The 16,128-nt window shown below is 42.4% G+C and overlaps 1 protein-coding gene across 3 annotated transcripts in view; it reads left to right on the top strand.

Moving 5' to 3' along the window:
- Positions 1-16,128, top strand: part of EBF1 (early B-cell factor 1) — a 391,732-nt gene that overhangs the window by 349,608 nt on the left and 25,996 nt on the right. For all 3 annotated transcript variants that reach the window (XM_005870547.2, XM_005870546.2, XM_014543163.1), the window contains exon 11: positions 6,643-6,731. In XM_005870547.2, coding sequence (XP_005870609.1) covers positions 6,643-6,731 — 89 coding nt within the window. The remainder of the gene's footprint in view (positions 1-6,642; positions 6,732-16,128) is intronic.

Raw genomic sequence — 16,128 nt, 5'->3', positions numbered from 1 at the left:
AGTCCCTCTTAATTCTTCCTTCCTGCTCTTGATTGCTTTTGCTCCTGGAAGAGTTATTCATTTCCAAGCATTCGCAAGCTCTTTGCCTTCCAAGTGACAATCCTCGGGGTCTAGCATTTCTTTCTCCAAATGTCTCCCCAGTTTGTCCTCTCAGGCTCTCATCCACTTCCCAGATCCTTCTCTCTCTTTTCATTCTTTACTTTTCCTGCTCTGGCTCTGCGCTTTGTCAAGAGGACGCAGCCACACAAGCCAACTGATTGTACCTTCGGCAAGAGAGGTATTCCTTCCTTCACTTGAATTTTGAATCTCATAGTTGTTGCCACACATCAAGGGTTTTGAAGATGACTACAAATCCGAAATCAGAGCAAGTTCAAAGCCAGTTTGGAAATGTTCCTTTGGCTCCTACATCGGTAAATTCTGCCCACGTTGGCTCCATCCTGACGCCCTTCTGCTTCCCTTACAGCTTTCTGGGAGCCTCTTCCCAAAGCTCTCCTGGGTCTCGCCGCTCCTGAGGCAGGGCGCCAGGCTGGAAAAGCGTGTCCCACCTAAAATGGGGGCTTCACTCACAAGGGATCTGGTTTAGGTTTCTTAGGGAGTGCATCTCCTCCACGGGAGAGACAACGCTGAGAACCATTCCTGCCCTAAACCTCTAGGCAATGACATGTTCAAATGGCTGGAATGTAGCCGATCTCTTCAGGAACCAGATTTCTGGCTCTTGTTTAGGTTTCTGGTTGATGTTTTTTTCGGTGTCTATATTATAGTCAGTCTTCAAGACAGGTTCAGGAAGATAACTTGCTGTTTTATTGTTTACCTCTGGTTGTTAATTTAGTGATGGGAGTGGGAGGGGGGGAATGGGGCCATTATGGAACAAAAATGCTCAGCCTAACTCGTATGCAATAACTCTCATGCCCAGAAAGGATCTGCCTTGAAGGGGACCGCTCTATTGTTAACCCCTCCTGTGCAAATAGAGAGAAGCCAGTCACCAGGGAAGGTTGGGGACCCAGGTGCTGGTTTTATCATTGCCTCTGCTCTGAGGTTTTATTTATTATTTGGCATAGAGTCTTAGATATTTGCTTGGGCATTAAATGGCAATAGAATATAAATATGACCTTCCTAATAATATCTGCATTTCTTTTTATTTCCAGTCAAAATGACATCATGTCACACAACCATTAAAAAAAGGAAATTAAACCCCCAGAAATATGTTTAAACACGGCAGTGAGCTGCTGAGCTATAAAAGCAGGGAAATCTCTGACGCTGGACCGGCACCCAGCACCCCCCGCTCCCGCCCCCCGCCCCCTTGTGCTGGGAACACAGCCCTAACCCGCCTCCCATTGTTTCCAGGAATAAGTGGTCAAGAAGTTAGGGAGAACAGAGCAGGGGTTTCTCCAAACCTCCGACAAGAGACAAATCAGCTTTCATAGCTGAGAATGTATCCGTCTTGACAACGTGATTTTAATTTGCAAATAAATCCCCTTAAAGAGAATGTTCTTTAGTTAATGTGTTTGTGAAGTGGATTTGAAAAAAAAAAAAGATTCAAGGCATGAAAAGGCCCCAATCCGCACATATATTTAGTTAGGATTTGCTCATTATCAGTTGTGAATGGATTTGGTAATCTTGTCATTAGCGTTAGTGCATAAAACCTAGACACAGGATTGTGAATTTTATTTGCCTAGAGCGTGTCATGCTGCATGAACGCTTAGACACTGTGAATAGTAGTTTTGTGGGACCAGGGCTGTTCTGGTTTGACCAGGACCTCGGGGAAGCTCGGAGAAGGGCTCTGTGTAGACTGGTTCTGCATAGTTACTGGCTTCCTTTCAGGGAGTCTGAGATGGTGAGACTGGGAAGGAACCCAAAGCCATTTATAAGCAGTCCCAACACATGGCCAGGTGAAGTGGTTTGATTCCTTTTTCTTTCTTTCTTTTTTTTTTTTTTTTACCATGTCATTAACTTTTACTTTTTGAAAACAAATGACTTCGATGAAGCTGAAATGCCAGCCCCATGCATGTATCCAGTGCTTCCAACGAATATCGGGTCCCAATATCATGTCATAGCTGTGAGTGGGAGGACCCTTCTGTAATCTCCACTGAGGCATCTGCCCTGAAAACTCGCTCTCCGATGTAGAGACAGTTGATCTTTCTTTCATGCATTGATAGGGAGAGATACTGTAGCCTGTGTACACAGCTCCATGAGGTCCTCCTCAGCTTATTCAGTTAATTCCTCTCTTCCTCTAACTTTGAACGGGACAGTGGAAGACATGGGGGTGGGGGAGGTGGAGGAGGGTCAAGGAGGAAAAATGGTGATGGAAGGAGACTTGGCTTGGGGTGGTGAACACACACTACCATGTACAGATGATATGTTGAAAAACACACACACAAACTAAACCAAACCAAAAAAAAAAAAACAAAACACAGATGTCTGTGACTCCCCAATAGCCTGATCACTCTTTAAATCCACGTGTCACTGTGAAGTGTGGCCCTAGTGAAGGCTATGCCAGATCCAGAAGCAGAGGTGGGAACCTCCAGGAGGCAGGAGAATGGATTCTGGATGGGGAGGGCAACCTCCTTGAGAGCTGGTGCTGCATCCCAGCTCTGCCATCAAACTTGTTCGCCTGTCTTTTTCTTTTTTCTTTTTTTTTTTTTATCAGATTAAATATACCTCTCGGAACGTTTACTTTTAAGGGCATATGGTATTGTGACACAAAACAGTCCATTCCTACAAATGCCGTCTGAACACTTGGTAGGCACCAGACATGATGATTGAATTAGTAGAAAATTTATTATCTTACAGAATTTTTTAAATGCTCACCTTGGTCCCATTTTATTCTGATCATTTAAAAATGGAGGTCTTTCTTGTTTGGGATTAGGGAATTTTTCTAAACCTCTGAAACCTCCCTTATTCTGTTACTATCCCTTCCTGGTTTAGGGTGATACCCTCTCAAATGCTATTCAGGGAGTGTGGCCTCCGTGTTGTGAAGCAGGACCGCATACACTGCCCTGAGCATTGCATTCCTTTGGCAATTCACAGCTTCATCCATGTGTTGTTGGGTTGTTGTTTTTTTAACCTAAAATGCTCATGCTTCTTTATTTGAGGTTAATTATGCCAGATTAAGTTTTTTTTCTTTCTCTACTGGATTCTCAGATTTGCCCCAACTTTTAGGGGAAAAAAAATTGACTAGCCCCCTTTCTGCTGGTGTCCCCTGAGCCCTGTGCTTGAATACAATGAGGTCACTTTGTTGAAGGATTAACTTTATATTACATTCTTGCAGGGTAGATGTATGTCCCTAAGGTACAACTACCCCCACGGATGAAATAAATATACCATTCTTTATGATTCCTCCCCGTTACATTCTCTGTTGATTTTCAGAGAGTTTATGAATAGTCACATATTTATACAACTGGCCAAAAGTATACTACTTATTTTTCTTATGGTCTGTAATAACCTATGCAAGGTTATTAAAGGGTCTACAGACCCCTTTTAAGGCATAGTTTCTTATGTCATTACTTTATACAAGCAGGTCAAATTCCATCTCGGCAATAATCTCTTGCTCTTAACCTTTTTCTTTGATTATAAAAGTAATATATGTTCATTGTGGAAAATGTAGAGAATGCACAGCAGAAAGAGAAGAGAAGCATTTTAAGACCCTCTTTTGGGCGGTTTATACACAGACCACAGACGCATTTTCTTCATTCTCTGTGTGTTTGTTTTTTAAAAAAAGGAACCTTTTAGACATATGCTCCTATAAGCTGCCTTTTAGCCTAGCCATATATTATGCCAGTAAATATTTCCCCCACTTATGGCATTGCTTTTGAGAACTGCATCATATTCCAGAGACATTGAATCTGTTTTTCTGGTGTTTTCTTTGTGTGTGTGTGTGTTTGTTTTGTTTTAAAAATCTTTATCAGATGTTTGCTCTCACTCAGTAATTGGTTTAAATTTTTTCTCTAGTCAGTGCAATCAGAGAAATCATCAGACACCTTTGCATTTAAGACAAGCTTTGTCTTGCATATCTGTAGTGTTATCTTTGTGCTCAGCACCGGGACAATTGCACTGTAATGTTGAATTCCTAAATTGAGGGCGGATTAACATATTTAAAGATATGAGCACAGAGCAAGTCATAAAGGCATGAGAAATAAAAGCCTTTGTCTTACCGGCTGAAACATCTCCTCCAACATAGTATACTTCCATAGAATAGATGCTTACTTTTCTTTGAATAATGAGTTTAATATATCTAATTCAATTACTCTTTGTGTCAGCCGAATGACTTCTCCTCAGCTCTTTAGCTATTCGTTCTATCTGATATTTGAATCGGTTCTTTTAATTGCAGATATTAAGTGTCCGTCTTTCTGCTGTGTGTTGGCCATATGGCCAGAGAAACACAGCCGGACTCCCCTCCCACACGTCAGGCAGTCATTCAATTAGCAACCACAGTTCCTTGACACAGTAGGAATTAATTCATTTTTCAGACAACTGAAGGGGTGGGTCAACACTTCTAATTTTATTGTTGGTTTGGTCTGAAAAATAAAACCAAAAATTGGAATGTTCAGGATGCTAAATTATGTCTTCAGATATTAAAATGATGCATTTAATTGTCTAAAGCTCTTTTTATGGTCAAACTTCTTTGCTGGTAATTAGCATGATGGGTGGGGGAGGGATGTGATATATAACTTAAACCTAGGTGCTCATTCCTGTCACCCTCATGCATTTCTTGATTAAATCCCATGTATTTTATGAGTAACAGCTTCCCTGCATAAAGAGTCCTATGGCTTTTTCTCTACAAGTCTAATTTGAAAAAAAAAGAAGAAGAAGAAGAAATTCTTCTCAAGGGTTTAGAAAGTAATCATAAAAAATGAGAGGAATAATAAATATTGTGCCTTAACTCATATGCTAGCATAGAGAGAGAGACGTGGTACACCTGGGTGTAATTTCAGTTAATTTCCACAAGAGACAGGTTGAAAGTTTACTGTTTGGAAGGGGAGGGAGGCATAGCTAAATCTCATATTTGCAAAAATGATTACATTATCTGAAATGAAAATGCTACTCTATTAACAAACTTCAATAAGCATTGCATTTGGGGAAAAAAATCTTTTAAATAAAAAGTTACCTGAGTTCACTTTAACTTAAAATATACAAGTGAGGAAAAAGTACTTACTCTGATTTATGTGTCTTTTGGAGGTGTAATTATTGGCTTTTTACTCACCTATGGAAAACAATGTACTTTTGTAAATGGATTTCTGGCCACTTTATGCAGCCTTTTTTTTTCCCCGTATTTTTTTTTTTTTTTGTTACATAAAAAGTAAGCACTGTCAATCAAGGAATTTTAAGGTTTATTTCCTCTTTAGAAATGATTGATAGCCTTTTAGATTTACCAGTTGACAAGTTAAAGGGTTCTATTGGTATAATTATGTACTAAATTCACAGTCTTTCAATTTAAATGTCCTTTTAAAACCACAAGATTATCATACCTGTATTTTGAAAAGTGGGCCAGTCAGTTTGGGTTGGTATACAAATTGCTTCCATTAGCCTTGGGACCTATTTGAATTTAATACAGTTTTTTAAAGTTAGTAGTAGTATGAATCTTACTTTTAAAATTTAGGTTAATGGAAATTCATTTTAAGTAAAGCATGTGGCAACTTGTTTTTTAATGTATAGCTAAACCGCAGAAGTGCAAAGACTGTCTTTTTATTTGGTATGGGAGAAACTATGTGGTTGAATATTTGGGTTACACAAAAAAGGAGAAGAAGGAAAGGACCTCCCCACCCGCCCCTTACTTGGAAGATCTGAGGGCTACGGATAGAGAGAGGATGGAGCTGCCATCTCTCCCTTGTCCCAAGAAGAAGGCTGAAGATATTTCACATCCTGGGGAGGAAATTTCAGAGTTCACTTTGTATTGTGTTTAGTTTCAGGGTGCTTTGAAGAGGGTGTAGTCAATATGAGCACAGCAAGGCCCATTGTCTCCAGATATTGTTACAGTTTTGCTCTTCAGTCTATTAAACCATCATGGAGATCTGGCTGCTCTAAGCCAGTGCTCGCCGAGGCTGGCTTTTTCCTAAGATAATATTGATGTTGGTGAATAGTCTGGCATTGTAGATGGGAGGGTGTAGTATCAAGGTCATTGCAATGCCTTGCTCTTTGCCCCTCCCTGCACTCTTGCAGGCTTCATTGCCACAGAAGGCACTGAGACGCTGTGTCAGCTGAGGTCCACTAGAGATTTTGCAATGAAGCAAGTACTTTGAACTCTCCTGCTTTTTAGCATCTGTAGAGATCCTCAGACAGGCCCTTGAGCATTTTGACCTCAGCTTCTGACTAAAGTGAACCCTAAAACTTCACATTCAATACCATTTGACTTTCTATTTTCAATAATGTAAAGAATATGAAATTTGGCCGGAAGAACAGAGTTCTTCCCTATGCTACGAAGGGGTCTTTTGAGGGAGTCCCTCCCTACCATGGTCAATAGCAGAAGTAGATGGTGGTAATGTTCAGTAGAGGAAACATTCATCTAGTCGTTTCATAATCTAATTCAAAGGTTATCAATGAAGCTTTGGACTTCCTGGTTATTTCTGGTTATTTTCACATCATCAGTGTTGCAAATCATGTTCTTGTTCCTGAAATGGTTCTAATTGTGTGACTTCTTCGTTGTAGCGCTCAACGAACCCACCATCGATTATGGTTTCCAGAGGTTACAGAAGGTCATTCCCCGGCACCCTGGAGATCCTGAGCGTTTGCCAAAGGTCAGTACTCTCATTCTTTGAGTTACGGTCTCTGGAAACTTGGACTTGGGTGATTGGCAGGAAACTTTGCCATTGATAAAAATCAGTTCGTAGATAAGCAACTCAGTATTTTTTTGGCTTTGTGTGTTCAGTGCTATAGGTAAATAAGCACTTATGTGCCAGGTAATACAGTACTTCTTTTTACATATGCTATGTTATTTCTTCCTCTCAAAATCCTCTGAGATTGGTCCTGCTACCACCTCCATTTTTGGGAAGAAAATGATCAAGCTAAGAGAGGTTAAATAATTTGCCCAAGGTCACAAACTATGTAAATTGCTAAACTGAGATTCAAATCAATACTATCTGGGTCCAAAGTTCAACTTGTTGTTAATCACTTCATCACTCCAGCTCTCAAGAGGAAAAAGAACACTGCTTTCCTACCTTTATGGAAATTCATACTCATCCCTGTCGAGGGGAGAACAAAGGAAAACATATTGGTAGATCTTGCAATTAGACAAATAAGATAGGACCTCTTTCCGCTAGAGGCATTCCATCTAACTGGGAGATAAGGTGAGAAATTAAACAAGAATTCAAGGCAGAGTAACACATGGCATACAGCAATACGTCATTAATCCCCAATGATGAAAAAAGAAAATTCACATTTACTGACTCCTGTTCTGAACCTGTTGTCTGTGTTGGGAATATCCCCATCTCTGTACCCAAGGAACTCGGAACCTGTGTGGGAGAGATCACTCTACCCAACACCATACGTGACAGGAAGAACAGGTGCGTTTAACAAAAGTGCAGACAAAGTTCTCTGAGGACTCAGAGGAGAGAACAGTTAAATGCTAAGGAAGTGTGAAGGACAGAATGAATTGAGCTACCATTCACTGTTTACTGACAGCAAAATGGAATTTCATTCACGGCACCAGTGAAAACTATTATAAATTAAATGAGCAGATGAGAGGTCTTCTCTTTGCTATAGTACGTCTACAGATAGGTCTGTTTCTCCTCATAAAGCACTTAGAAAAATGAAGTTGGCATCCTTCCTAGCTCAGTTAGCCTCTTTGGGAGAGCCGTTCATCATCAAATTCTACCTGCACACCTGCTGCCTGGGGAGGCAGAGCCACCTGTCTGAACAGGCCTGGTCCAGGAGAAAGTGGCCCAGGAACGAATGTGCAACTCGAGGGGCCGGGAGGGTGGAGAAGGGGGCGCTGCTTCCCAGAGAGAGGAAGAACTGGGACAGGCAAATGCGCCTGTCCTCCACCTAGACCGCAGAGAAAGAACCACACAACCTCAGCCTCAACCCTTGGCTTCCTAGAGCAGCCTTCTTCCACCGAGTGCTATTGGTAAAAGCTTCTTGAAAGCATTTCACCTGAGGAAGACGTCCTAGGATGTGTCAGTCTGTCCATATCCTTGTCTTTGAAGGGGACCGCCCTCTTACACACATCATTCCCTTTCACCTTGACTCTTTTTTGGTGAGCAGTTAAATAATCGAATGATAACAGTGAATGACAGTCCACTTCCGTAGCATAGATGTGCAGTGGAAAGATTTACCTTCAGGTTCCTCTGTCTAGCAAGAACCTAACTCCCGTGCATTTCCTGAGGGGCAATAATTGGAAATTTTATTGGTAATTTTATAGCACAATGATATAAATAATGTTTATCCACCCAAAGGTCAGTGCTTTAGGTGTCTCTGCAGTAGAAAGAAGGCATAGGTGCAATACCAGATTCTTCCCATTTGGGGATCGTCTTCACTTTACTTTTGACATTGGATGGCAGAGTCTGCGGAAGGGACTGGAAGGGCAGATCGGGGTGGGGGTGGGGTGGAACTTTAAGTAAGGGCAATGACTATGCAATCTGGGTCAAAATTCTTTTATTTTAAAAAAATTTAAAACAAAATTCTTTAACTCTCTGAGCCTCAATTCACTTCTTGGTCAAATAGAGATGATAATATTTCCTACTTTTGGGGGTTGCCACTTTAATCACTTGCTTTGCACTCGACAAAAGGTAACTATGCTTATTTGCCAGTGAGTTAGAGTGGGACCCTTGCTTCTCAAAGCTCTTCCCTCCAATCTCGGCAGAGCGGGAAATCCCAGTCCTGGTGAGCAGCTGGGTCTGTGATGTATCTTCTGTGCCTCAGTTTCTTCATCTATAAAATAGGAATATAATGGTGCCAACTTCATGGGGCTCACATAAGGATAAAAAGAGGTAATCCTGTGGGTGCCCTTGGCACCATATCTGGCTGGCTATCGCCACTCTCTAAGTATTTATTGAAAAATAGAGAAAACTAATTTGGTTTCATCTGGATGAGGCAGTCCTTTTCTTATCTAGAAAGAAAGAAGGCAAGTAGGAATACAGGATTGAGTTTTGTGTGCTTACTTTTAAAAACATTTTTTTTTCTGGCCGAATATCACGTTCAGTAATGTTGAACAAATAGCCCAGACACGTGTCCCTTCATCCCCCATGGCCTGATGGTGAAACTCCCAGCCCCTTTTCCTGGGATTGGGACAAGTAATCAAGGACACAATGGGCTTGTGTGTTAAGGAAGCACTCTGCAGCTTGCATCTACCACTTGCCCGTGCGAGGACTCTGGCAGGAGCCCACCCCAGGAAGCTCTCTGTGTGACTCAGAGCGGAGTGGCTGTCCTCTTGGCTCTGAGCCTTAAGGTGGAGTGAGAGTTCAAGAGCAGGGTCAGGAAGTGGCGGATGGAGCCAGCACGAGGTATTCCTGTGCGCTGGGGAGGCTTATCCTCTTGCTGTCCATTGTTCGGGGGATCAAAACGGGCTCCGCCTTTCTTAGAGTCATGGTCAGTGTTTGTCAAACCGGAGTGTTTCAGTGAGCCGCGGACCACACACCTCACCAAACAAACGGCACTTTATTAAACCCATGTGTTTGTGAATAGACAAAGCTAGATTCATACAACCACCCACATATTCTGTCAAATGAAACTGCTCCCAAGACCAAGCAGACAGCGTTCCATAATAATATGCCTTTGTATGGTGGCGTGTGCTTTTTCAAAGAACTTATACATGCTTTGTTTTATGGGAGCCCCTCTCGTGAGAGAAGTCAGCGACGCAGACATCCCTCCCATTTCCCAAATGAGAGCGCGGGGGCCAGCCGATCCTTCTCTGTAGATTATTTCGTCTCTGAAAGTCTCCGTTGGTGATAGTTGCTGGACACACATTTTTAAAATACTACGATTATGCTAACCCCAGATGTTTTCTGGTTTCCTTTTCCATGTGCACGTGGGGAAGGGCGGGCGAAGGTTTTTTTAAATCGCAGCGTTCTGTTCTGTTTCACACAGACTTGCCTTCCTCCCAGATCCTGGCAGGAGGGAGAGAGCATGTGACCAAGTTTGGGGTGAAGGTTGACTTTTCTTACAAGGTCGAGGTGAGGGGGAAGGGGACTGTGGTCAGTCAGAAGCTCTGAGGTGCCGAAAGGCATGATGCAACCCAGAAACATTGAGCAAGGAGCTCTCTCTGTTCTAAAGGCCAGAGGTGTCTCTGTCCCCTTTCAAATTGCTGGTTGTCTTCTGAGTGGTCCGCGAGCATTAGTGCAAAGGCAGTGAGTGACAGTAGACTCCAGTTAGCAGGGGATCCCAGGGAGTAGGTAACATTTAATTGATGCCTACTGTGTGCAAAGCACGGCTTTGTCAAGGTTGTTGATGGGCAGAGAGGTCAAGAGAGAGGGCTCTCAGGCCAGAGAGATGTGAGTTTTGAAAGCCAGATCCACTTGATTCAACCTTCCTGGGCTAGGTTCTCTCCCTAAATCAGCTGCCCGCAGTGTTGCTGTTGGGCGTTAATGAGATAATTCATGCAGAGAGATCTCTCTGGCATTTAACAAGACTTCAGAAAATGGAGGCTACACATGTCTGCGAGGTGGGTGCTCCCCATATCATAGGAACCAGAGCCCCCAGGGGGCCAGTGACTCCTACAAAGTCTCAGCCAGCAGCTAGAGAACAGGTTTGAGCCCAGGTCTTCAGGCTCGTTATTGCCACTGCATAGAGTTCCTGCTTCCCCCTCAGATCTGGAAACCAAGGTAATTCGGCCTTGAGGCGATGCTCTTCCCTCTCCTGTCCCTCACCTACACCTCACCCCCATCCTACTCCAGCTCCCACCAGCTTTCTCCCACTTCCACACCCAGAGGGGTTGGCCTGGGGACCTCCAGGGGGCCAACATGTTTTTTCTCCAAGAGCCAGTCCCTCTTTTGGAGAAAATGAAGCAGTTTGAGAAAAGTAACAAAGGCGGCATTTGTGTATTTTGCTTTATGGAGCTGAAAATATCTGGTAAATTGATCCAGTGGGAGTAATAAATACACATTACTTTATCTTGTTCTTCATGTGCTATACCCCTGAGCCCTGATAGAACAACACCACTTAATAGACTTAAAAAAGAGTAATTACACTCACTGGTTGTGTGATTTTTCAGCCCTTCCAGCCCTGCCTGACCTTCTAATTTAGCTCACCGTGTCTAACTAACGCATTTATATTCATCTTTTATGAAGCATGTATGTTCAGGATTGACTTCAGAGCCTTTTTCAAGCTGTCCGCCCAGGTCTCCAATCTGGTTAGCAGTGAGGAGGAGGAGCTATCTGTCTCTATACATGCGCTTGTATAGGTAACGTGTGTACCCGGCTACTCACAGCATTTTTTATCCTTTATGAAACATAATAAAAAGTATTTATTACATTTTTACTTTAAAGCTTTTATACATTCTAGCATTATTTACAGCTAAACATGCAGGCAAAAGATGTGAGTGTTTTAAAAATGATTACTGTTAATGTTTCCGCTTGTCAGAAGTGCTTAAATTCTCTTGCACTTTGTCTCAAAACTTAGTACTGTTGCCTTTTAAGAACAACACGTTTCAAAGATCTTGCAAGTCAGATTTGCAAACACTGCTGACAGTTCGTGATGAATGATATTGCAAAATCTGCAAGATGTTTGTCATTTCGCACAGCCGAAATATTAAGGAACAGATTAAGAAATGCGAAACGCCCCATGGAAATCAACCATCCCAAACAAAACCCCAAACAAACCTCAGCCAAACCTGGAGCCCAGAGAGCGCACACACCAGAGTGGGTCCCTCGGCCAGGCTTTCTCTCCCAACTTCCCACTCAGCCGGGGGAGCCCGATTGTTCTCAGTGCAGTTTCTCTCACCATATGGTCTCCTCATTACCATACACTAAGGGTCCATATGGGAAACTTGTGAAATGAACTGTATTCATTTTAACTGCCAGATGAGCAGCCTTTTGCTTTGCAAGCTTAGCTTAAGTCATCTGCTGTCTTTGTGTTGTTATGGCAACACGGCACCAATAAAAAATTCTAATCTACTGTAAGTGATCACAGTATTTTAAGTGCTTGCCTATAACTGCCCTCAAAGGGGAGGACGGAGGAGGAGTCATCTTTGTCCAAGGAGCAAAGGGCTGTTCTTCATTCCAGCAGGTGTCAGTAAGGAAGCGGGTGAGGTGCAGGGGGCGGCGGCAGCGGAGCCCTGCAGTGGGTGGGGATTGTAAGGAAGGTGGGTGACAGAGGGATGGACGGTAGTGAGGAGGGACTGTAGACCCGTTGCGTGGGTCTAAAAAGGACTGATTGTCAGAACCCTAGTTCTTCTGGCAGACACGATGCCTGGCCGGTGTGGTGCAGCCTGAAGAGAACCCAAGGCCTGAACAGCATGGGCCGCAAATCCTCATGGAAACTTCTTTCATTGGCCCTGGACAAAAACCTCAGCCCCCCAGACCCTGCTCTTCCTGTACGTGGGAATCGGTCATTTCCAACACCATGCTAATTAAGAGTACCCTAAAGTAATGGAGGCAGGCAGCAGCATCCTTCCATATAAATCATTCTCGCCTCCGCAGCCCCACGATAGGTTGTATCCTTGTCGCTCTGTCTGTATTGAAAGTGAATGTTTATAGTCTCAGTTCATCGGCTCACATTAGCCTCATGCTGAATATTTAAACACAGAACAATTTGAACACACCATGAAGGAAGACAGTGACTGCACTTTCATTTGGAACAGCAAGGGCTCATCTAATAATAATTTAGTAAATCAGCCATTTAGTGGCTCGGTGGTGCACTGCGTCGAGCCAAATATTATGCAGTTCGACTGTACACTTGCAGAATTGAAATTTAGACTCTAGTCACAGGCACTGTTTTTGCTCAATGGAGAGAGGAGACCCAAAACCGCCCTCCCTAAAGAGCGTTTGTGTTTGGTGATTTATCATAAATGCAGAGCTGGGGCAAAAGGAACCGGGAGCCCGCTGTATACATTGTATTGTAATTATGCTGTTATTGTTCTAGTCTTTATGCAAAGACTATCAGTGATTCAGAAGCCACAGTTGCATCAGTGAAAATACAAATACGAACTCTTTGCATAACCACATTGCCTGTTAGCAGAAAAGAGGGTGACTAAGGGTTTCAGAAAAGGATAAAGAAAATCCCTACATCTTTATCTACACCATGACACTCTCTCATCTAATTAACTCAGTTATTTTTTAATTTGAAGAAACTCTATTAACATTATATCTAGGGCCTAAAGTGACTCAAACAAAAAATACAGACGGAAAAGCAAATCATAGGTTACAATACTTCTTAGACAAAACACTTTTTATTTCTTTATTTTTCCATTATAGTTGATATTCGATATTATTTTATATTAGTTTCAGGTGTACAGCATAGTGGTCAGACAGTCATATACTTTACAAAGTGATCCCCACCCTTGATAGTTCAAGCACCTACCTGTCCCCATTCATAGTTATTTCAATATTATTGACTATATTCCCAATGCTGTACATTATTATATCCCCCTTATGACAATTTTGTAACTACTAATCTGTACTTTTCCGAACTGTCTCCCCCCACCCCCGGCAACCCTATCAGTTTGTTCTCTGCATCTATGAGTCTGTTTCTGTTTTGTTTAATTTGTTCTTTAGATTCCACATAGAAGTGAAGTCATGTGTTTTTCTCAGTCTGACTTATTTCACTTAGCATAATACTCTCTAAGTCTGCCCATGTTGTTGGAAATGGTAAGGTTTCATTCTTTTTTATGGTCGAGTAGTATTCCATTGTATATATGTACGACATTCTTTTATTTTACCTACATACTAGAGGTCCCTTGGCCTGGCCTGCGCCCTCTGCAATCCGAGACCCCTCAGGGGATGTCAGAGAGCCGGTTTCAGCCTGATTCCCACAAGCCAGGCCAACAGACCCCACCAGTGCATGAATCCATGCACTGGGCCTCTAATATGCATATAAGTCTTTGGTTAATCTCTTCTTGCCCTCCCCCCTTCCCTCTGAGATTCATCAGTCTGTTCCATGTTTTCATGCCTGTGGTTTCCGCTCCTGTGTTGAGCGTCTGCCCCCTGGTGGTCAGTGTGCATCATAGCTACTGACTGGTTGGCCGGTTGCTTAGGTTTTTATATATATAGATCTATAGGTGGGGACTTGCATTGCTTCCATATGTTGGGTATCCTACATAATAAAACCCTAATATGCAAATCAACCAACCAGCGGAACAACTGGTTGTTATGATGAGCACTGACCACCAAGGGGCAGACGCTCAATGCAGAAGCTGCCCCTGGTCGAGGCTGGTGAGCGGATGGCGCCAGGCCACCAGCCAAGGTGGTTGCCAGTGGGGTCCCCCCCCCCAGTCACCCTGCCCACCGATTGCCTGGCAGATTGGCCCTGATCGCTGGCCAGGCCTAGGGACCCTACCCGTACATGAATTTTGTGCATCGGGCCTCTAGTAGTACATAATGCTATGATGAATGTATGGATGCATATATTCTTTAGAATCAATGTTTTGGGTTTCTTTGGTATACACCCAGAGGTAGAATTGCTGGGTGATAAGGCAGTTCCATTTTTAATTTTCTGAGGAAACTTCATACTGCTTTTCACACAGTGGCTGTACCAGTCTGCATTCCCACTAACAGTGCAAATCCTCTTCAGTACTTGTTTGTTGATTTATTGATGACAGCCTTTCTGATAGATGTGAAGTGATACCTCATTATAGTTTTAATTTGTATTTCTCTGATAATTAGGGACACTCAGCATCTTTTCATATGTCTTTTGGCCATTTGTATGTCTTCTTTGGAGAAGTGTCTATTGAGGTCTTCTGCCCATTTTTAATTGGACTGTTTGTTTTTTGGTGTTGAGCTGTATGAGTTCTTTATAGATTTTGGATATTAACCCCTTATAGGATGTGTCATTGGTGAGTATCTTCTTGTATTCAATGGGTTGTCTTTTCATTTTGCTGATGGTTTCCTTTGCTGGGCAAAAATGTTTTAGTTTGATGTAGTTCCATGTGTTTATTTTTTCTTTTGTTTGCCTTCCCTGAGGAGATATATCAGAAAAGAATATTGCTAAGAGAAATGTTTGAGATTTTACTACCTATGTTTTCTTCTAGGATTTTTATGGTTTTGAGTCTTACATTTAACTCTTTAATCGATTTTGAGTTTATTCTTGTATAGGGCGTAAGAAGGTGGTCTAGTTTCATTTTTTTGCATGTATTGGCCCAATTTTCTCAACACCATTTATTGAATAGACTGTCAGACAAAGCACGCTTGAGTATGATTTCAAAAAAATTTTGTCTCTGCATTCTCTTGTCAAAAACACAAACTATGGAACAGTATATTTTCTGCATCTCTCCTCTCTATCTGCCAGAAAACTTGTGGGCAGATTCCATTTACCCACTGTGATAATATACATAGTTTAGGGACTTAGTATCCCCAACTGATTCTTTTCATCAGCTGAGTGTAACCTGGATCACTGTACCCCTGAAATTATACAGGGTGTCCCCAAAATGTATGCACATTTTAACAGCTGATAGCTCAATTTTGAAAATGAAATGTATTTTAATAAACACTGTCTTTATAATTATTCAAATTTTGGGGGACACCCTATATAGAGACTTGTGTGTGTGTGTGTGTGTGTGTGTGTGTGTGTATGTGTGTGTGAGTGATGAGTATGCACACACACTTGCATGCATATATCATTTTTCTGAAGAGGGAGATTTAGCTTTAGTTAAAAAGCACAGTACTCCTATGGTATCACGCCCATTTTAGAGATGAGGACACTGGGACACAGAAAGGACAAGTAACCTGCTCAAGCTTACGCAGCTGGTAAATGGAGGTTTTCTATCTTACCAGCCTTCCTCACCATTAGTCCATTCAGAATCTTTTGCAGTATTTTGCAAATAAGGTTTCAAATAGCACTCAGAGTGGATAATATACGTTGACTCAAAAAAATGCATGAAATTTGTCCAAGTCCCCTGGAAGCTAAGTGGGGGTTATCGGTGTTATTCTCAATGTGTGTGCTGAACCAGGTGCAGGTATTAACCCTGCTCTGCAGAACAGGAAGCGATTACAGGGCAGGGCATGGGTTTGAGCCAACTCTATTGGACTACAGAGCCAGCTCCTAAGT

The sequence above is a fragment of the Myotis brandtii genome, unplaced genomic scaffold, assembly GCF_000412655.1.
Source record: "Myotis brandtii unplaced genomic scaffold, ASM41265v1 scaffold32, whole genome shotgun sequence".
NCBI classification, from domain to species: Eukaryota; Metazoa; Chordata; class Mammalia; order Chiroptera; family Vespertilionidae; genus Myotis; species Myotis brandtii.
This window is presented reverse-complemented; position numbering and strand designations above follow the sequence as displayed.